The sequence below is a fragment of the Moschus berezovskii genome, chromosome 22 (genome assembly GCF_049115385.1).
Source record: "Moschus berezovskii isolate FMDL1 chromosome 22, NW_MosBer_1.0, whole genome shotgun sequence".
NCBI lineage: Eukaryota > Metazoa > Chordata > Mammalia > Artiodactyla > Moschidae > Moschus > Moschus berezovskii.
This window is the reverse complement of record NC_142481.1, coordinates 4,772,492-4,793,873: the sequence shown is the minus strand read 5'-3', so window position 1 is coordinate 4,793,873 and position 21,382 is coordinate 4,772,492. Positions and strand designations below refer to the sequence as shown.

Below are 21,382 nucleotides of genomic sequence, written 5' to 3'. Positions count from 1 at the left end.
CTGACAGGGGCCCGCGTGAGGGGGGCCAGGCTCCGCACCCACTGGCCCCGCCCCTACCTCCCGGCGCTTCCGGCCTCGCCCCACCCTCTCCGCTTACGTCGCCTCTCGTTGGCCGCGGCGGAGCGCACTCACCTTCCCTGTGCCGGATCTTCCGCCGGCGCGTGCGCAGTATCCTGCAGACCCGGAATGGAGTGAAGTGATCGACCGAGAGTTCTGGTGAGTTTGTTTGTTTAGGACCCGGATCTCGTAGTCCCTCAGCCTGTGGTCCTTCACACGTGGGTTTCGGGGGTCTCTGTGGACGATCAAACTACCGGGACCATTTTGGCGTCCCCAGTGTGTCCTCCATCGCCGTGAGTTCTTCAGTCCGTTCGCTTACCTGCCGGGTCCCTGGGGCCCACGTCCGCTTGCTGTTAGTATTGTTCTAGAGCCACGTCCTTCTCGGGCACTAATACCTTCTAACTAGTGGCCGCTGCTTCAAGTCCTGCATTGCACAACCCCAAGGTCCCTGATGCAGGAAGAGGTGAAGGAGGCTCTATTCTGTATGGAGTTTGGTCAGGGTCTCGCCTAAGGTTTGAAGGGGAGGGTCAGCCTAGAACGTGTGGTTTTCACAGGCAGGGCCGCGAGTTCTGAAGAAGAGTAAAACTAAAAGCACCTCGTTTGATTCTGTGTTCCAAAATCCCTGCTGTATCAGTGGCCGTAGAGGATTGTGTTTTGTACCTGTTGAGATCCTCCCTCTGTGTGGGGCTATGTTACAGGGACCTCGGTGTATTTTTCTAAGTATTGAACAGCCTATTTTGAACACTCAGGGGTCACTTCCCATGACTGATCTTACCTGAGAAGGAAGGCCAGAGGAAGCGGAAAGCAGGGAGTCAGAAATGACTCATTCCGAGGTAAGAGGCATAGTCCTTTTGTTTCTTTCTGTCTCTCTTTCCTGAAATGCTGTTTCTTTGGACCTGATAAGCTTCTTAACTTCTGAACGAGTTTGTTTGAATTTACCCTAGGGTCATGATCCCTAGGGACCCATTGCCCTCCTGTCACATCCGTGTGACAGAAAACAGAGTATTGCCAGCCAGAGAAGCTCACTCAAGATTTTAAGTCCCGAGTTTTTATTGGGGTTTAGCTACATAGGCTTGATACCATCTCCAGCATTCTCCCCTGCTTAGAGGTTGGGCAAATAAGCCCACCTGGCTCAAAGCCCCAAATCTCTAGTCACTTCGTTGGTCTTCGTGAAATGGCCAGCCTCACAACCTGAGTCATCCCATTATTAAACTAGGGGCCCACCACACGTCATGTTGTTAGCATAAGTAATCAGGGCCCACGGAAAGTAATAAAGCCATTTCAGTCACTAAGGAAATTCCAAGGGAAAAAACACTTAAATTCCAAGAGTAGTTAACAAACTTGCACAACCTGGGGACCAAAGCCTGCCATATTCTTTTTTTTTTTTTTAGATTTAGTATTTATGTAGTTTTGGTTATACTGGGGTTTTGCTGATGCGCTTGGGCTTTCTCTGTTGTGATTAGGAGGCGCTACTATCTTGTTGTGGAGCTCTGGCTCTAAGTCACGGGTTCAGTGGTTGTATTAATAACTGGCAGGCTCTGGAGCAGGTGGGCCTCAATAGTTGTGACACACTAGCTTAGTTGCTTCCAGGCATGTAGGATCTTCCATGACCAGGGATGGAACCCGTGTCCTCTGCATTGACAGGCAGATTTCTCACCAGTGGACCATCAGGCAAGTCCCTAAATTCTTTATTACACAACGCTGAAACCTAAATCTTCCCTTTATTCCCTTTGAATTTTTTCCCCCCTCTGATTTTTGTTTTTACCTCGGAATACGTCACCTGTTGCATTATTTAAAAATATTTCGTTTACCTTCTATTTTATTGTTCAAAATAATGTCCAAGTCTCTCTTTAGGTGAGCTTTTTCGCTACCTTGTAACTATTTTGCATCATTTGTTTTGAAGTTTTACTAGTCTATACAATAATAACTTCATCTGTAATTTGCAGAATTACACATTTACAAATTGTAATTACAGAAACCTATAATTTCCCTCTATTTAATTTTTTTCTTTTTAAAGTTCAACATTTTGTTGACTCTCCTAGATAAAGCTGAGACTTATATTTGAAATATCCATGTTTGTTTTGAGTTTGAATTGTTCTGAATTTGCAGTCACTGAAGTCTTTATGTCACCATGTCTTCCAAGTAAAACTTGTGATTTTCAGACTTTATGTGCTTCAGTAAAGGTTTACACTTTCTTCACATCCATCTGGAAATGTGTTCTAAATAGGTGTCATGGTATATTTGCTAATAAGTTGTAGACTATTTCTCATATTGTGTTTTTGATCATTCCTACTAAAGAGAAGAAACTGTTTTCAGTGAATCCAGGTGGCTCAATGGTAAAGAATCTGCCTGCCAATGCAGGAGAACTGGGTTTGATCCCCGGGTTGGAAAGGTCCCCTGGAGAAGGAAATGGCAACCCCCTCCAGTATTCTTACCTGGGAAATCCCATGGACAGAAGAGTCTGGATGGTTACAGTCCCTGGGCTTGCAAAGTGTTAGACATAATTGATGTGACTTAGCACGCATTCATGTACAATTTGTAAATGTTTGTTTTATCATAAATGCTAAAATACCCTTGAGTTTTACAAGAAGAGGTGGATTAAAAATGTTTCTTCCTAAGGATCTGTTAGTTATGGAAGGTTGCTTTTAAGTGTGTTTGTGCATCTGTGTGTACAGACAGAAACCTAGAGTTTATATAAAACCATCATCATTTCATGAATATTTATATTTATTCTAACCTTTGAAAATTGTTCTTACATATTTTCCATGGCTTTAGGTTATTTCATTCTAGTGAAATAAATATGTGGTTCCATTTTAATATATGTATGCATGAAAATGTTCAATGATTTGATCACTTATTTTTCTTGTATTTTGTATTCTGCACAGCTAGAGAAACTTCTGTGAAGTTTCTTTAGAGTTGTCCCTATACATTTGTCTGTGTATTATTAGTTAAAGTTTAGAGTACATAAAGTGAAGTAAGTTTAACCTGTTTAAGGAATGTTTGCTACATATTTGCAAAAAGGTGGAACAACAACAAAACTGATTTTAAATTATTTCCGTTACACATCCAAGACTCTGTAAAAACTCTCAGAAAGATATATAGTATAACCTGAATAGTTCCAATGATTGTTGCTACTGAGGATGCTATCATATTTGAACTGTAAAATTTGTAAAACACTTGAAGTTCAAAAGTAAGTATGAATGCTTACCTTACTATTGTATTTCATTACTGTTTAAAATGGTATTCATGCAGCATAATTTTGAACATCACCAGTTAAAAGAAGCTTGTTAAGAATACTAAGAAAACAGTTAAGCTTGTTAAAATAAATGGCACATTTCTCCCACTCCAGAGCTCTTGGGTCAGAGTATGCTTTTTAAAAATATTACCTGTTTCCTTGATAGACAATTCATCCTGGGTCATACAAATACAGCACTCAAAAATAAATATGCCCATGTTGTTCTGATTATTTTATCATTTCTTTTCCAGATCAGAATAGTTTCTGAAATGGCGTGTGGGTCATTTCTCATCTTTTTTTTGGGTTAGGATTACTGTAGAAAATATTGCTGTTTAAAAATCATATTATAGTATAACACCAGTTCAGTCCTGTGCCCAGGACTGAGATAATGAGATGAATCGCAAGCGTGGATTACCTTCAGTGAACTCTTCCCCTTAGGTAAATCTGCCCAGTCACCACCCTCCCTCTTGAGATATGCGTTGTCTTCTGACCTTATGACCATTGTTAATTCCTTGGTAATGGTAACTATACATGTTTGGTTTTCTGATCTTTATCATTGTCAAAGAAATTCCTTTACAGCCTATATATGCTCAGAAAAAGATCATTAAAGCACCCTTGTTCCATCAGCTCTTGGGTCCCTGTATCTTTCTTTCTCTCTCTCTCTCTCTCCCCCTCAGCCTAAGTCTCTGGACCATGGAAACCTGCCGAGCTCAATTTCTTGCCAGGGCTTTCAAGACTTCCTCGAGAGGATGTCCTGTGCCTTCATGAGTGGTACAAGCCCTTTGTTAAGGACTTAATTGGTTTTCTGCATAAACCAGGGAATATCAGCCTCTTTCTCTCTTTTACTTTCTTATTGTTGACTCCGCACCAGCAGGTTCTGGTCCATTAAAGGACTGCAACATTAGGCTACAGATCAGGGAAGGCATATATGAAGTGAAATTTGTTTACAACCCATTTTTAAAATATTTATTTGGCTACACTGGGTCTTCGTCGTGGAAGGTAGGATCTTCAGTCATCCTTGTAATTTTCAGGTTCTTTGGTTGTGACATGTAAACTCTTAGCTACAGCATGTAGGATCTGGTTTCCTGATCAGGGAAAGAACCAGAGCTCCGTGCACTGGGAGCTCAGGGTCTTAGTCACTGGATCATCACAAAGTCCCCGAACTAACATTTTTTAATCACAGATTCAGATGATAGTTTCCGTAATAGTGCCAAAATACCCATGCAGTGATAATGCATTCCTCCATGTACTTCTTAGCCCATGAGTCATGTTTACTGGTTTAGGTGTTTCTGTGAGATTCCCATGCTATGAATTTGTTTTTTTCCACTTGACTTGAACAAGTGTCTTGGAAAGAAAAAGTGAGGGATGTACCTAAACTATCAGAATTAACGGAGTAAGTTCATCTCTTCTTACTTGCTTTCTGCTTTGGAAAATGAACACTCACGTGTGTTCAGCAGAGATGCTGAGTTTTGGGAGTGGAGGTTTTCATCCCACGCCCAGGTCTAATCTTTTCCAAACACTCCATGCTAACATCACAGAGTCTCATCACAGTTTTGTATTTTCGAAAATGTTTACAAGAATCTTATTAGTCCTAATGTATGCTCAGCTGTATTAACATTTAAAATACAGCTCAGTGCAAATAAAGAATATCATCCTCAAACATTATGTACGTTTTAATCAATTGAAAATTACCTGAGTGTAGTGACATGAAAAATTTTCTCTCTTCCTCCTAATGAGCATATAGCCCCATTTGAGTGTATGTCTGTACTCAGTGTTGATGAGTTTGAGTAGGCTCCGGGAGTTGGTGATGGACAGGGAGGCCTGGTGCGCGGTGGACTAGGATCGCAAAGAGTTGGGTATGACTGAGCAGCTGAACTGAACCACGTGTATGAAAATCTTAACATGACTTAATCAATTTCTTCTTCTTTTCTTTTTGCTTTGTTTTTTTTGAAGAACTTCTGAGGAAGGGAATGACTCCCCATTCCAGTATTCCTGCTTGGGAATTTCTTGGACAGAGGAATCTGGAAGTTAGAGTCCATGGCGTCACAAAGAATGGGACATGACTGAGTGACTAAAACTTTTCTTGTCTTTAGTATTCTTTACAGTTACAGAAAGTTCTATCAACTTTTCTTAAGAGTTGTCTCTGTGAATCTGTGTGTTATTAGTTAAAGTCTAAAGTACATAAACTGAAGTAAAGTTTAAGCTCTGCCGTTTAATGGCTGTTTGTTAAAATATGTGCCAAACGGTTCAAGATCAACATTACTGATTTTTAGTTATTTCTCTTGCACTTTCAAGGCTCTGAAGAAAACGATCAGAAAGATGTAGAGTATATACTAATAGTTAAAATGATTCTTTCTGCCAAGGTTGTGGTTACCCAAAGAGTGAAGAACAGATAAAACCAAGGAGGGTCTAAGACTGCAGAAACTGAAAAACCAGACCCGTATTGTCTCATGTCTGGAAATTCTTTTCCAGCCCGCACCCAGACCATGACATTTCTGGTGGCTTGTTCGGGGACTTGGAGTCTCTTCCACACCTCCTCGCTTCTCCTTTCTCATAGGGACCCTCTGCCAACAGGCAACTGCTGTGGAGGCACTGAGGCACTCTGGGCAGGGTTACCCTCTGGTGTGTTCCAAAGGCCCCACTGCTCACTGCGCCCAAAGTAGCTGCCGATTGAATGGGAGAGGGTCTCTCCTTTGTCTTTTTCGCAACTAAGGACTGCTCTCACCAATATTGTGTGGGTACAGGTCAGACACATAAAAGCCATTGGGGTGCCTGCCACAGAAAGACTCCCATGTGAGGATAGGGGGCACACAGAACGGATCAGGGCACAAGGCAACTTCCGTCCACCATGTCAGACACACGGTGGTTGAAGCAAAACAGAGACCATTGTCCCTGGGCCACCGCCTCCCCGATATATTGTAAGGCGGATTCCGCAGCCTTCTTCCCTGTCACTTTCACGTCTTTCCCTTTTGGTCCGCATTGACTTACAGGACCTGGGTGTTGCCTCTGAGCCATCTCAAGAGTGCCTTCCACGTTTCAGGCAATCACCAAGTGGTGAGTCACCTGGTTGCTCCCGCGAATCTCTGTCTTTCTCTGCCCCTGTCACCTGGTGGCTTAGCTGCACGGTTCTCAGCGGCCTCCTGTCACTGTCGGAAGCGACTGCTGGGCCGCTCGGCCATTTTGTGCCATCAGTAGCTCGGAGAGACCACTGGGGAAAAGGGGACGCCTTTCTGTCAGCCAGTGACTCTCGATACTCCTATTCTATGGTAGGTAGGCTAAGAGTGGGTTCTCTTATATCCCAGGAGGCTCGCTCATACTCAACCCTTGGCTACCTTCTCAGAAATGGAAAATTTTGACCCTCCAAAAGGTCTGACTCCAATACAAATGGGGGACACCCAAAAATGGCCTCTGAGTGTCACACTAGGTTTTTTTAAAAGAAGGGAAAGGACTCAATTTCCTTGCGTTCTGTTGTCTCCCCGTCTCCTGTCCCCCGCTGTCTCTCTCCATCAGATTTCCTAGATGACCCCTACTCGACCTTTCATATCCACATGATCTCTAGGAAAGGATTCTGAGGTTCCCTTTAGTCCAGGTCTTTCTTCTATATTCAAAAGCCTGAAGGATCAAAAACTGTCCTAACATTCTAAAGAATCCCCTTCTAAGGAAACTTCTCTCTCAAGTAGAGAGAGAATCAAGCTTCCCCCACTCCTGAACATCCTAAAGAATTCCCTTCTGACTACTCCTGTTTCTCAGGGCTGGGAAGGACCAAGCTTCCCCCACGCCTGCAAATTCCCTTAAGCCTTCAGATTCTTCTTATGGGACAAAGACCTTATTTCCCACCAGAGGGACAGTCCAAAATTTTTATCAGCTGAAATGCCCCTGATATCGGAATCAATTTGAGCATTGTTTGGTCTATATTTTAGCTATAAAACTAAGACTACAGAATGGAAAGATGACTTTTTGACAGAGGATGGCTCTGATATTCTTTAGACTCTGGAGAAAACTAGTTAAAATGAAATTTTTCTTTCCCTTGGAAACTGCAAAACCCTTTCTTTTTGCATATGCATTTAAAAACAACTCGCTTGTTAACAGATATTGCTGATGTTGTAAATGAGTTCTAATTTAATTGGCCTAAAGGAAAGTAAGAGCTTACAAATCAGACAATTCTAACTACAAGAGAAATTAACCCAAATGAATTTCAGATTCACGTGAACTGGGAAATATTCAATATTAAATATGTAGTATTACTGTTTATTTGCTAATCTAATGTATTTATGTCTAAGAGTCATTAAGCACAGTATTTTCATTGTGCCTAGGTTTATTATAAGTTAAATATCGTTATATTTTTTATCTGTGACAAGTTTGTCAACCACGAAAGTACCTGTAGGAAAGGAAAAAAAAAAAAAACTTCAAAGAAAATGTAAAAGAGATATGAGCTTTCAGAGGAACTCTTTTAAGAATAATCATACTTTAGAAATGTCTCTGTAGAACATTGTCTAGATTTCGGTAACCTGAATTTCTAGGGCTGTGGTAAACTAACTGACGGAAGTTTATTGACTAGCTAGGTCATTTCCAAATAAAATAAGATTCTGAAACATTCATTACTGAGGACTAACTTCCTGTTACAGAGGAAATAGAGATTTTGGACTATTCATGCATAATGCTTGATGCCATCCTGAGATGTTCTCTAGAATTTTTTTTACAAATTATCGCTGGTATTTGTGTTCACCAATCCACAGAATGCTTAAGTTCTTGGTTGCTTAAGGAAAGTAAGATGTGTAGTTTCAGTAAAGAAGGGATGAGGAATGAAATTATATTTTATGAAGGGAAAAGGAAGTAGGTCCGACTTACAGGTGGCTGCTTCAAGATGGGAGAACAAAGTAATGGATACAGAAAGTGATAAGAAGGTTTTATGGAAAGTGGACCCCAAGGGAAGAGTTTTGTGCATAAATAGAAGTTTTCCTGAGATGTTGAGCTGCCTTTGATAATGGATTTTAAGTTTCTTTACCTCTGAAGTGATCTGTTCTATGTTTCCCTTTGAAATCTTCTTTGTTACTTTGGCTAAGTGAATATATTGTTTCCCAGTGATCTATATGATTTTATCTGACTGAGTGTTATAACCCCTTTTGATATTTGTCAGCAAAACTTCCTAAATAACTTGACTTCTAGCTGACTTTGGAATGCTTCAGAGGGCCCCTGAGACATCCCAGTTCAGTTCAGTTCAGTTCAGTCACTCAGTCGTGTCCGACTCTCTGCGACCCCATGAATCACAGCACGCCAGGCCTCCCTGTCCATCACCAACTCCTGCAGTTCCCTCCAACTCATGTCCATCGAGTCGGTGATGCCATTCACCCATCTCATTCTCTGTCGTCCCCTTCTCCTCCCACCCCCAATTCCTCCCAGCACCAGAGTCTTTTCCAGTGAGTCAACTCTTCACATGAGGTGGCCAAAGTATGCAGTTTCAGCTTTAGCATCAGTCCTTCCAGTGAACACCCAGGACTGATCTCCTTTATGATGGACTGGTTGGATCTCTTTGCAGTCCAAGGGACTCTCAAGAGTCTTCTCCAGCACCACAGTTCAAAAGCATCAATTCTTCGGCGATCAGCTTTCTTCATGGTCCGACTCTCACATCCATACATGAGCACTGGAAAAACCATAGCCTTGACTAGACAGACCTTTGTTCTCCCAGGGAGCTATTAAACTACCTGGGTTCATTGGACATATTTGACCATGCTGTGGGGACATTTCTTGTCCATTGTGTCCCGCGGTACTAGGAAGGCTCATTCCCAGGTCTAGGGAAGGTTCCATTGATAGGCCACTCAATGTGCTGTTTCTCGAGTGGCCTTGTGAAGAGCAAAAGTCTCTGGACCATACCTGTCTTTCCAGCTTCTTGGTCCTGGAAAATATTCCCTCTTGTTGCTTCTTCACATATCTAGAGTTACATTATTACAATCATTGATCGCATAAGGGACCCTGCTGAGTGGACTCTGCCAGCTGTCTCTACAAAGATGACATCATGACCACTGCAAGCTCCTGACTTTCAACACCCCCCGACAGCAGTTCAGAGTAGATATCATAAATAAGGCATTCTGTGCTCTGGGGAAAACCCAGAACTGGCCTTCCGAAGGTCAGATGTTTTCAGGTAAAGATTTTATGAGCCCAAATTCTTGCTTCCTCTCGTACCTAGAGAAACGCTAACATCACGCACCAATGTCCAGTCGTGGTTTTCCTGGCTAGCCCCTGAGCAGCTTTTCTCCTTCTCTTAATCTTGTGGACATGTACCTTTAACTTTCTTATGAAGTTTGCTTCTTCTAAAATACCACATATTTCCAAGTGGTCTTGTAGGGATATTCCCTGACCAACACCTGGACAATGCTGAAACACGTCACCTTATCATTCCGTGGACTCTCGTCTCCCTCTGTAAATGCTCCCTGACAGAGTAGGCTAAGAGAACCTGGAGTCCCATGGCGCCCCTGCACAGCTGGAAGAAGCCAGAGGGTCATCATCCCATTTTCCTTGAAACTGGATTCCCAAATTTGTGAGAAGGGAAATGGGTAGATAGTTAGACATGAGCGGGTTATCAACAAAGGCCAAAGAATTGGCCCTAAAAATAAAGAGAGGGAGGTATGTGGTGACCCAGGGACAAAAGAGTAGATCAAACCAAGGAGGGTCTTGGAATGCAGGAACGGAAAACCAAGACCCCTTAAGCATCTTTCCCTCCCCCATGTTGTCAATATTGATTGTTTTCAGGTCCTCTGAGCAGTATATGCGGTCTCCCCTCCTACCCCATAAGGAGAAAGCATTTTTCTTACTCTTCCCCCACTTAGTATATGTGCCCCATCCATTCAGCAAGTGATCGCAAGACCCCTATCCCATTCCTTGTACCCTGGCTATGAAAGTGGACTAAGGACCCCTGTTCAACATCCATTCTCCCTTGAGCTGGCCTGCTGTTCCAACAGCGGCCCCCAACTCATAAACTTTATTTCCGTATCAGTTTGTCTCATGTCATGTCTGGAAATTCTTTTCCAACACGAGCCCAGACCACAAGAAAGGTTACTATCCTATTAGACCTGTTAAAATCTGTAAAACAATTAAAGTTCCAATTTAAGTATGAAGTCTTACCTAACTATTATATTTCATTGTGGTTCAAAATCGTCATTCATCGAGCAGAATTTTCAACATTACTAATTCAAATAACCGTGCTAAAAATGTGGCACTATGGACCCACTTCAGAACTCTTGGCTCAGAATACACTTAAAAAAAAAACAACTTCCTGTTTCTTTGATAAACAACTTATCCTGTGTCACATGAGTATAACACTGAAGAATAAATATGCTAATGTTGCCCTCATTATTTTATAATTGCTCTTTCAGATGAGAATAATTTTTCTAATGGCTTGTGGATCATAACTTATCCTCTTTTCTTCACATTAAAATTGGGTAGAAAGGATTACTGTGTACATAATATATTTTGTAATACCAGCCAAGCCACTAAATCACGACCAGGTCTCTGAAGTTGCCGTTTTCATCTTGGGTCACATTAGGAAGTCTTCCCTCGGCCACAGGGCACCTGTACTTTGTATTTCAGGGACGGCTGACGTTCCAGGATGTAGTCATAGACTTCACTCAAGAGGAGTGGGAATGCCTGGACCTCGGTCAGCGGGAATTGTACAGAGATGTGATGTTAGAGAACTACGGGAACCTGGCCTCCTTGGGTAAGGATAACTGCCTTCCAGAATCCCTTATCTACCCACTGGATTTTTGTTGCGTCATTTCAAGAATGTCTTATGAAATTTTCTGCTTCCCACAGTAGTTTCAGATGTCTGCTTTCTAGGGTAAAATGTGTATTTGTGAGTTTAGAAAGAAAGACTTCATGATGATTCGTTATGCTGGTGACGTTTTTCTTCCTTGATGTACTCTGCCTCCTTCATTCTAGGCTAGTGGTAATTGTGTAAGTTCTTTGGTATTCAATAGTTGCACCCTCTCTTAAGTTCACATTGACACTACTTACTTTTGCCTTAGTACTACTTGACCAGAATCTCAGGATCTGATTGTTAGGTGTTTGTTAGTATTGTATGGCGGCTTTGAATAAAGTATTTCGGGAAATCGTTTTCTAGAACAAAATGCATTCTCGTCTCACCTGAATACATATTGGACTTCATGCTGATGAATCCCTAACAACACAAATATTCCTTTCTCTGATCAACAGGGCTTGTCTCAGAGCTCGACCTGGTTGCCTTTCTGGAGCAATTGAAGGATCCCGGGAATATAAGCAGAAGGGAGACAACAGCCATTAACCCAGGTAGGTATGAATGCGTGGAGATGATGATTCAGATGAGAGGTCCCAGGAGCAGCGAGGAACTCATCCTCTGTCACCTGTTTTGGGAAGATTTGCTTCAACAAATGGTTTTCAGAAACCTGGCTTTGTGTCTGCTACTGTGATAGAAATGTATCACCTGCCCCGTTCTGCCTCTTAAATCAGTCATGAGTTTATCACAGTGATTACTTTTCTCCATCACAGTGTGAACTAAAAGTCTCCGCTTACCTTGTTACAAACTGCATTCATTCGTTGCTCTTCCATTTCTTGGGGGCCCTGGGAAAACTCTACCCATTTCTGAGTAACTGTATGACAGTCCTTTTAAAGTTTCCTTCTACCTCTAGATAGAAATGTGTGAGTGGAGAGGTAGACAGATTGCCAACCTTCTAGGAATACTCGGGATGGGTTTTTTTTTGTCCGGTTTGTAATTTCCTATCCACTGGGAGCGACACATAGGACCTTCTAAAGAAATTTCAAATTCAAGTAATTTTTCACTGCAGAAAGCAAAACCTCATGAAAATGAAAGAATGCACATCTCAGGTTGACTTCAAAGTCTCTTTTCCTGATATGATCTCATAATAAATATCTTTAGTGTATTTGCCCCAATTCTAACATGCTAAAGTACTTACTATATTCTATTACCTCATAGAATTTTAAAATAAATTGACAACAATCTTAGCACATTTTTACTGTATTATTAATGGTTGATTCGAACTATGACAACTTTTAGATTATATACAGAAATCTATTAAAAGTTCCAATTGGAATATAGCTGTTTTCCAATTTTCTACTTCTGTACAGCAAAGAGAATCAGTTATACATATCAATCACTTCAGTTCAGTCGTTCAGTCAAGTCTGAGTCTGCGATCCATGGTCTGCAGCCAGCCAGACTTCCCTGTCCATCATCAACTCCCAGAGCCTGCTCAAACTCTTAAGCATCGAGTCAGTGATGCTATCCAACCATCTCATCTTCTGTCGTCCCCTTGTCCTCTCATCTTCAATCTTTCCCAGCATCAGTGTCTCAGTAGGTCAGTTCTTTGCTTCAGGTGGCCAAAGTATCGGAGCTTCAGCTTCACCATGTCTTTCCAATAAATATTGAGGACTGATTTCCTTTAGGATGCATTGGTGTGATCTTCTTGCAGTCCAAGGGACTCTTAAGAGTCTTCTCCAACACCACAGTTGAAAAGCATCAATTCTTTCATCAGATTTCTCAGGAGGCAGATAAGGTAGTCTGGTGTTCCCATCTCTTTAAGAGTTTTCCACAGTTTCTTATGATCCACACAATCAAAGACTATGGTATAGTCAATAAAGTAGATGTGGTTGTTTTCCCAGAACTCTCTTGCTTTTATGATCCAAGGGATGTTGGCAATTTGATCGCTGGTTCCTCTGCCGTTTCTAAATCCAGCTTGAACATCTAGAAGCTCTCGGTTTACGTACTGTTAAAGACTTGTGTGGAGAATTTTGAGCCTTTTCTATTGTTTGAAATGAGGGAAGTTGTGTAGTAGTTTGAGCGTTCTTTGGCATTGCCTTTCTTTGTGATTAGAATGAAAACTGACCTTTTCCCGTCCTGAGGCCACGGCTAAGTTTTCTAAATATCCTGGCTTATGAGTGCAGAACTTTAGCATCATCATGTTTTAGGACTTGAAATAGCTCAGCTGGAGTTCCATCACCTGCACTAACTTTGTTGCTCGTCATGCCTTGACTTTGGACGCCAGGATGTCTGTTACTAGGTGAGTGATCACACCATCGTGGTTATCTCAGTCATTGAGATCTTTTTTGTATAGTTTTTCCATGTATTCTTGCCAACTTCTCTTAATATCTTCTGCTTCTTTTAGGTCCATCCCGTTTCTGTCCTTCATTGTTCCATCTTTGCATGAAATATTCCCGGTACCTCTTTTTTTCTTAAAGAGGTCTCTAGTCTTTACCATTCTATTGATTTCATTCCCATTTAGGTCTCCACAGAGCAAGGAGTAGAATTCCCTCTTCCAACATAGTTTTAAAAATCTCTCTTCTTATTTAATTTCTTAAAACTAGTATTTATTAGGTTTATCTTCTTTGTATTCAGCTTCCTCGGACACTGTCTTATGTGTCCCCTGTTTCTGATTAGTTCTCTGTCACTATCATTTATGATTTTTAGATGAAAGATCTAATAGACCATTCTCAGAAACATATGTGGCAAGAAGTGGATTTAAGAATTGCTAGGCACCTAGGACGGAGAAGGCAATGGCAAGCCACTCCAGTACTCCTGCCTAGAAAATCCCATGGACGGAGGAGCCTGGTAGGCTGCAGTCCGTGGGGTCGCTATGGGTCAGACACGACTGAGCGACTTCACTTTCACTTTTCACTTTCACACATTGGAGAAGGAAGTGGCAAACCACTCCAGTGTTCTTGCCTGGAGAATCCCAGGGACGGGGGAGCCTGGTGGGCTTCCGCCTATGGGGTCACACAGAGTCGGACACGACTGAAGTGACTTAACAGCAGCAACAGGCACCTAGGATTTGTGAAAAGGTTTGGTGTCTCCACTTAAGATGACTAAAAGCAAGAAGTAATCATTAGATTGCCTGTCTCCTCTTAATTCAGTGGTCCTTGGAGGTTTTTAATCGTGCTTCTTCCCCTATAACCTATTTCTTTGCCATCTCATTTTGTCCAGCGTTCTGTTTGTGGTCTCTGTTTTGAAGGTTACAGGAAGCCACTTAGCCGTCCTTCTGGTGTCTGCACCTTGGTGGGTGAGGTTGGTCCAGAGGGTTGTGCTTTTATCGTCTTGATCTGTGCCTTGATTGCTGTTGTCTTGACCAGAGCCTGCCTGGATATTCAGGCTGTTTCCGCATTGTTCTGTGGTTGTTACTGCCCTGTCTGTGGTGGTGCCTGCTCCCTGTGTGGGGGAGTAGAGCCCCCGCATCTGATTCTTCGCTGTGATTCTGATCTGTGGTGCCAGACTCTGGGATTGGAGCACACCCAGTGGGAGAGAAGTCAGAGTGTTACTCCTCTGGGGACGTTCACCTCAGGGTGTGCCCTGGTGCCCGCTCTCATGCCTTCTGCAGGCTCTCATGTTATGCACTGCTGGCACTGATCTTGGCCCACCTCAACCATGGGCATGTTGGCACATGGCCCTGGTGTCTCTCAGATATTTTCCCAAGGTCACCACATAGATTCAGAGAAGTCAGGACCTGGGTTTCATTCGCGTGGAGCTGGTCCCGCTGTGGTGCTTCTCGGCAGCTCAGGCTCTGTCCTGGCCCAGCCCCCTTGTGTAGGAGCCCACAGAGTCTGCAGCTACTAAAGCTACACCTTCCATGACTGAGAGAGCCCTGGTTGTTGATTCAAATTCTCTGTAGGGGCTGAGGTTACAAAGCCGGTCGTGGGTGTAACACCATGGCTTGTGTTGCTGAAAGGAGAGGTTTCAGCTTTTCTTCTTTATCCCTGGGGTTCAGCTGTGCTTTCAGCTCCATCTGTGGATGTGGCCACCTCACAGGTGTCTGCTCCTGGGACTGCCCCAGAGCACAGGAGTCTGCTGACTGTGGAGGAGGTCGATGGAGGCCGTGGCTGGGGGCTCAAAAGACCTACGCGATTGGAGTTCTTCATAGTCCTTGGCTGGCAGGGGCCGGCAAAAGGGACAAGGGATGCAGTAGGCTTCTTGTTTGGGCATCACTCATCAATGGCACTCTGCTCTATGGTGGTTCAGGCTTCCACCACAAGCATCCCGTTTGCAGAGCTCCTCCCTCACGCGCATCCCTTCAGGATGTTTCCTTATAGCCAGCTGCAGTCCCCTGCCTCGGTCTGCTCTCCAGACCCCACATTCCAGCACCCAGCCCTTGTCTGCAGGGGTGGACACCCTCTCAGGTTGGCTGGGCGGACAAGGCTGGGGTCAGTACCCTGTGTGCAGGTCTCACTCTGTCCTGCTGCCACAGGCTGGTTGCCGTGTTCTCTTCCCACAGAGAATGAGGTTCTCCTTCTGTCCAAACTGAGCTCCCGTAGTGAGTGTCTTCCCCACATATGGAGACCTCTTCTCTCTTGCATCTCCCCACAGTGTTGCAGGCCCCAACCCACTTCCTCTCCTCTTCCTTTTCCTTCTTCTTTCTTTTGTCCGACATGGCTCAGTAGGAATTTTTCTTGTCCTTTCAGATTTCCAAGGGCCTCTGCTAGTGTTCAGCTGGGCTCCGTGAGAATTGTTCCATTTCTCATTCATTTGTGGAGAGAGACGTGATCTCCACATCTGCCTAAGCCTCTGGCATCGGATCCTTCTGTCTCTATTTATTTTTAAACTAGCTATGGTCATCAATTTTCTCTAAATCTTTAAATGTATTCACTGAGAATAGCACGGAATATTACTTCTTATTTCTTATCTTTCAGCTATGTCTCCACAAGACACCCAGGATTTGATGCTGAAGAATCCAGCATTAGAAGATGTATTCCCAAAAGCAAGCCTAGAAATATATCAAACATTTCACCTCAGAAACTTAAATTTAACGAAAGACTGGGAATATATGAGGGTGTATGAAAGACAGAGAGGATGTTTATATGGACATAGAGAAATGGAGACAGTTACACATAATGCTAACATTACTGCAAAAAGAAATGAGCAACCTGAGTCAAATTGGGAGAAACACCAACTTCAGTTTTCAACATCTGTCGAGAAGTGCAAGTGTTTAAGAAAAGATTTCCATCCTTTTATGAAATGTACATGTTCTCTAAAGGGAAACGTGGAAAATCTGGAAGATAATCTAGTCTCTACTGCAAATACTCATTCAGGCAATTCTGAATGTAGGCTTCGACTAAACATACATTCAAACATGTCTGAACACCTACAATTTAACAATGAGTGGGAAAACTCACAATCTAATCAACGTGAGAGATCCATGAACAGGGGGTCATTTTCCTTCCCCCAACAGATATTTTCTCTCCATTCCAACATGTATAATGTTGATGATAATGGAAGAGACACACTCCAACCATCATTGTTCAGTACATATTGTGATATGGTTAATAGACAACAACTTTCCATGTCTAATAAAATGAGTCAGACCTTAAGTAAGAGCTCCAGCTCCAATAATTACAAGAGTATTTATGGTGGACTGAGAAGGTATTCAGGCAATAAAACTGGGTATGTGGTTGAAGGAGACTCAAACCTTATGAAACATCAGGGACCTGAATCTTCAAACAAGGATTCTCCAAGTAATAAGCGTAGAAATACTTTTGCTCAAATGTCAGGTTTTTCTCTAGATAAGCGGACTTGTACTGAAGAGAGGACTTGTAGTGAATATGGTAAGGTTTCTAATCAGTCTTCAGAACTTATTCAACAGGACATTGTTCAGAATCCACAGAAAGAAAACAGGTGTAAGACATGTGGGAAAGTGTTTAGTAAGTCATGCAAACTAAGTAGACATAACATAATTGATACAGGACGGAGAACTTTCAAATGTACAGAATGTAGCAGAGCATTTAACCATAGCTCACTTCTCACTCAACATCAGCAGATTCATGCTGGAGAGAGACCTTATAAATGTGCAGAATGTAGCAAAGCGTTTAACCATAGCTCACTTCTTATTAAACATCAGAGAATTCACACTGGAGAGAAACCTTATAAATGTACAGAATGTGGCAGAGCCTTTACTTACACCTCAAGTCTTATTCAACATCGGCGAATCCATACTGGAGAGAAACCTTACAAATGTACAGAGTGTAGCAAAGCCTTTATCTGTTCCTCACATCTAATCTATCATCAGCAAATGCACACTGGAGAGAAGCCTTATAGATGTAAAGAATGTAACAAAGCCTTTATCTGGTCCTCGCAGCTAACCTATCATCAGCGAATCCATACTGGAGAGAAGCCTTATAGATGTAAAGACTGTAACAAAGCCTTTATCCGTTCCTCACATCTTACTGCCCATCAGCGAATTCATTCTGGGGAGAGACCTTATAAATGTAAAGAATGTAACAAAACCTTTATTCAGCGCTCAAATCTTACTCGACATCAGCGAATTCATACTGGAGAGAAGCCTTATAAATGTAAAGAATGTAGTAAAGCCTTTGTCCGTTGCTCATATCTTTCCGAACATCAGCAAATTCATACTGGAGACAGACCTTATAAGTGTAAAGAATGTGGCAAAGCCTTTATTACGAGTTCGGCCCTTACTCAACATCACCGAATTCATACCTGGGATAGGTGTTATAAATGTACAGAAAATGGCAAAGCCTTCATTAAGGGTTCTAGTCTTACTGCACATCAGCGAATTCATTCTGGAGAGAGACCTTATAAATGTAAAGACTGTGACAAAGCCTTTATCCGTTGCTCACATCTTACTCGACATCAGCGAATTCATTCTGGGGAGAGACCTTATAAATGTAAAGAGTGTAACAAAGCCTTTATTCAGTGCTCATATCTTATTCAACATCAGCGAATTCATACTGGAGAGAAGCCTCATAAATGTACAGAATGTGGCAAAGCCTTTAATCATAGTGGTAATCTCACTAAACATCTGAGAACACACACTGGAGAGAAACCCTAGTAATGGAACAAGTGATGGAAGAGGTTTGCCCTAACATGCATCAGAAAACACAAGAGTTTATACAAGAAACCAATGGAAATGATGTAGCAAATATGTAGAAAGGTGTTTAATCAGAAGTTAAATCGAAATAAATATCAGGGATTGCATAGTAGAAGGCACTTCATCAATTTTGTGTTCACAAGTTTCTCTGAAGGAGAATGACTGCAGGGAGTACTCCATAGTTAAAACACATAGAAAAATGGATATATTAGCATGAATCGTGAAATGAAGGTTGATGATAATAGAAAGTTACAATTCTTAGCATTGTATGTATGCTTGTTAATAATGACGTGATTTGAGATTCTTTGAAGTGAATGTAATTCAGCACTCAAATAATCCATACTATGCTTTCTTTCTAGTGTGTTTGCAGACGTAGGTGTTTGATGGTTTCTTAAAGATTACCCTTTTTATATTGTGTTGCAACGATTTCTATCTATTCTCCATTAGAAGATGAATGATACCATAATGTGAAATGGATAATGACCATCTAAATGGAGGTGTTTATCATTGATGTGAAATATCTGGAGGTTGCCATGATATAAGTGATCATTTAATTTTTCCATGTATTAAAGTAAGACAGGAGTTGGTTGTAAGGTTTCAATAGAAATATCCTTGATTTGTAAGACCACAATGAGAGTTCTCTGCAATATTGATGTATCTTTATAATATCAACACAAGTCATGATTATTACTTGACAGTGTTGAAGTAAAGACAGTGATAACCTCGAAACATATTAGAAACCCTTCCTGGAAAAAGCATGGAATTAGTATATACCGTGCTTGCTAAGTGCTTCCTAAGTGCTTCCTAGCCTTTGTTTGGTAAGCCGTAAAAGTCACAAATCTCACATCATTAATCAGAAAATGAATATGGTTCTCTGTACTTTTGATCTGTATTTAATCATGGATCATACCGTTGATTGTAAAGGGTTTTATTTCAACTATGTGTGAAATTAATACATGGTTATTCATAAAAGTGAATGGCTTTTATTGTTTCGGTTGATTGTAATCAATGAAATGTTAACCCACCACCAACAGCAACCTCGGGGACCTTATTTAAGGTTGTAGTGAAGAGACCACAATGAACGGTTCGGTAGCACACAGAGATGGCATAGGTGGAAATTAGTTTACTCACTGGATTTAAACTTCTCATAACTTCAGACATACTCCATCATTTCTATGTTGTATCTCCTCTCCCATTTTGTAACTACTTGGACACTGGGATGATTCTAACAGAAGGATTACGCAGAGTGTTGTTGACAGTTTCCGTGAACTGCTCCATGCTGTTGCTGCCTCAGCATCTGTCTGGGGAGCAGGCGGCTTGCAGGTCCTTGAGCTCACACCAGCCAGTCCTGTGAGCCCCTGGACTCGATGACCACAGAAGACCACCCTGCTTGAGATCAGCAGTCTTGCTGAACCCCAGGGTCTATTCACAGGCCTCCGTTCAGTCACACTGAGATTGTCAATTTCTATGCAGGTTGATCAGTCCAGGGGTTCCCAAGGAGAGGGGGATCTGGAATTCTCAGGAAGAAGGAACAAATGTTTTTTTGCCCACTACACTCCTTAGGATTATGTAGCCAATTATCCTCCTTGAGGACAGTCTCTGGAAAAACCTTTCTGGCTAATCCTGTTGTCTTAAAATGTAAATTATGGGAGTGTGTCTAGTGAGATCTTTACAACCTCCAGACATTCTTTTGATTCACTGTAATAACTAATTGAAAATAACTGCTTTGCTAACACTAGCGAGGGGGCACTCTTTCTGCCCCCTTCTGATGTCTATCTCAAAAGCTTTCTCTATCTCTTTTATACTTTAATAAATCTTTATTACACAAAAGCTCTGACCAATCACGCCTTGTCTCTGGCCCTGGATCGAATTCTCCACCAGAGTCTAACATTCCCGGGATCTTTCATGGTTCAGCAACAAACCTTCAACACCCTCACAGCGCTCACCAGAATCCTTTTCTTGGTTTGAATGTGTTAATCCACACTGAGGGAGCCCAGAGCACTTCACCCAGGGTAGCTTATAAAAGCCGTTTGAACTGCAAGTACTCCTGTTTTCTTTGCCTGATTCTTGCTTTGACCTTTCTCAGAAATTCCCTCCCTAAATCCTCCCCTACAGAGAGTCTCAGGTATGATGAGTGTGAGGCCATGAGCTCAGGACTCCTGAACGTTGGTTTGGGGGAAGAAACCAGAAAAATGGAATTTGCTGATGACTCCATTCATGGCCCCACTGTAGACCTGAAGATTCATAAGTTCTTAGAGTGGGGAACTAACCACCAGGATTTGTATTTGTTGAAATTGTTCAGAAAGACTATTTAGGCAAGAGGTTTCCATCTGGTTTCCCATCAGGATCACGTGACCAGTGTCAGGAAATGACCTCACTGATGCCCTCCCAACAGAGTTCCGTGTTAGTCCTGTGGGAGCATCAGTGTGGTGGGTAGAAAGTGCTCCAGGGGATTCTAAGGGGAGGCCTGGTTTAAGGACGTGGTTCCTGGTCCATTTGTGAGAGCTGAGGCCCAGCTTCAGTCCAAGGAGAGGCTGCAGGGTTGGTCACGCAAGGAGGCGTGACACCTGATGGTATTCTGGGTACTCTTTCGGACCGGTGTTCCAACTCTCCGGATAGCCGAGCCCTGACTGGACTCATTGAAGGGACAGAACAACTCACCAGGAATGGCCACAGAATCGGGTAATGCCCCGGGACCAGTCCCAAGTCAGGATGTCTTACTCCAATGGGCAGAAGAGGAGACCGATCACCTCCTTGGAGCTCCCAGGAAGGGAGCATGAGATAGGGAAACCTGGGAACTCAGGAAAGGGAGGTACTGCGATAACCTCTGAGTGATTGTGTATGCATGATTGCTGATTGAAGGTAGTGAAAGTGAGTTTCACAGTCCACGGCCTTCGGAGATGGACAGGGTTCAAAACCTGGGGTTCCGTGACGACCTATAAGCCTGGAAGGCTGTTTCAGCCTCTTGGGGATTTGATCCCTCCCTGTGAGGCTGGTCCGATTTGGGAGTTTGTCCCGACCTGCCAATATTAACAGGAATCTTAAATCTCCCTCAGGAGAGCGGCCAGCTGGAGGAAAAATGAATGTGAACGAGACTCTTGAGCTGCGCTCCAGCATTAGGCCTGCCCGATGACACACAGGACTTTATCCTCTATGTCCATGAAAAATTCACACTGCACTGGGGGTCCTCACAAAAACAGCTGGGCCATGTCAGTGCCCAGTCGCATACCTGTCC

General features: G+C 42.6%; 1 protein-coding gene across 1 annotated transcript; it reads left to right on the top strand.

Moving 5' to 3' along the window:
• Window positions 1-134: 134 nt before the first annotated feature.
• Window positions 135-19,296, top strand: LOC129546314 (uncharacterized). The gene is made up of 5 exons (XM_088830482.1): window positions 135-216; window positions 807-890; window positions 10,877-11,003; window positions 11,498-11,590; window positions 15,953-19,296. Exons 2-5 carry the CDS (start codon window positions 876-878, stop codon window positions 18,106-18,108), a joined length of 2,391 nt encoding a protein of 796 aa, XP_088686608.1. The 5' UTR covers window positions 135-216; window positions 807-875; the 3' UTR covers window positions 18,109-19,296.
• Window positions 19,297-21,382: the final 2,086 nt, after the last annotated feature.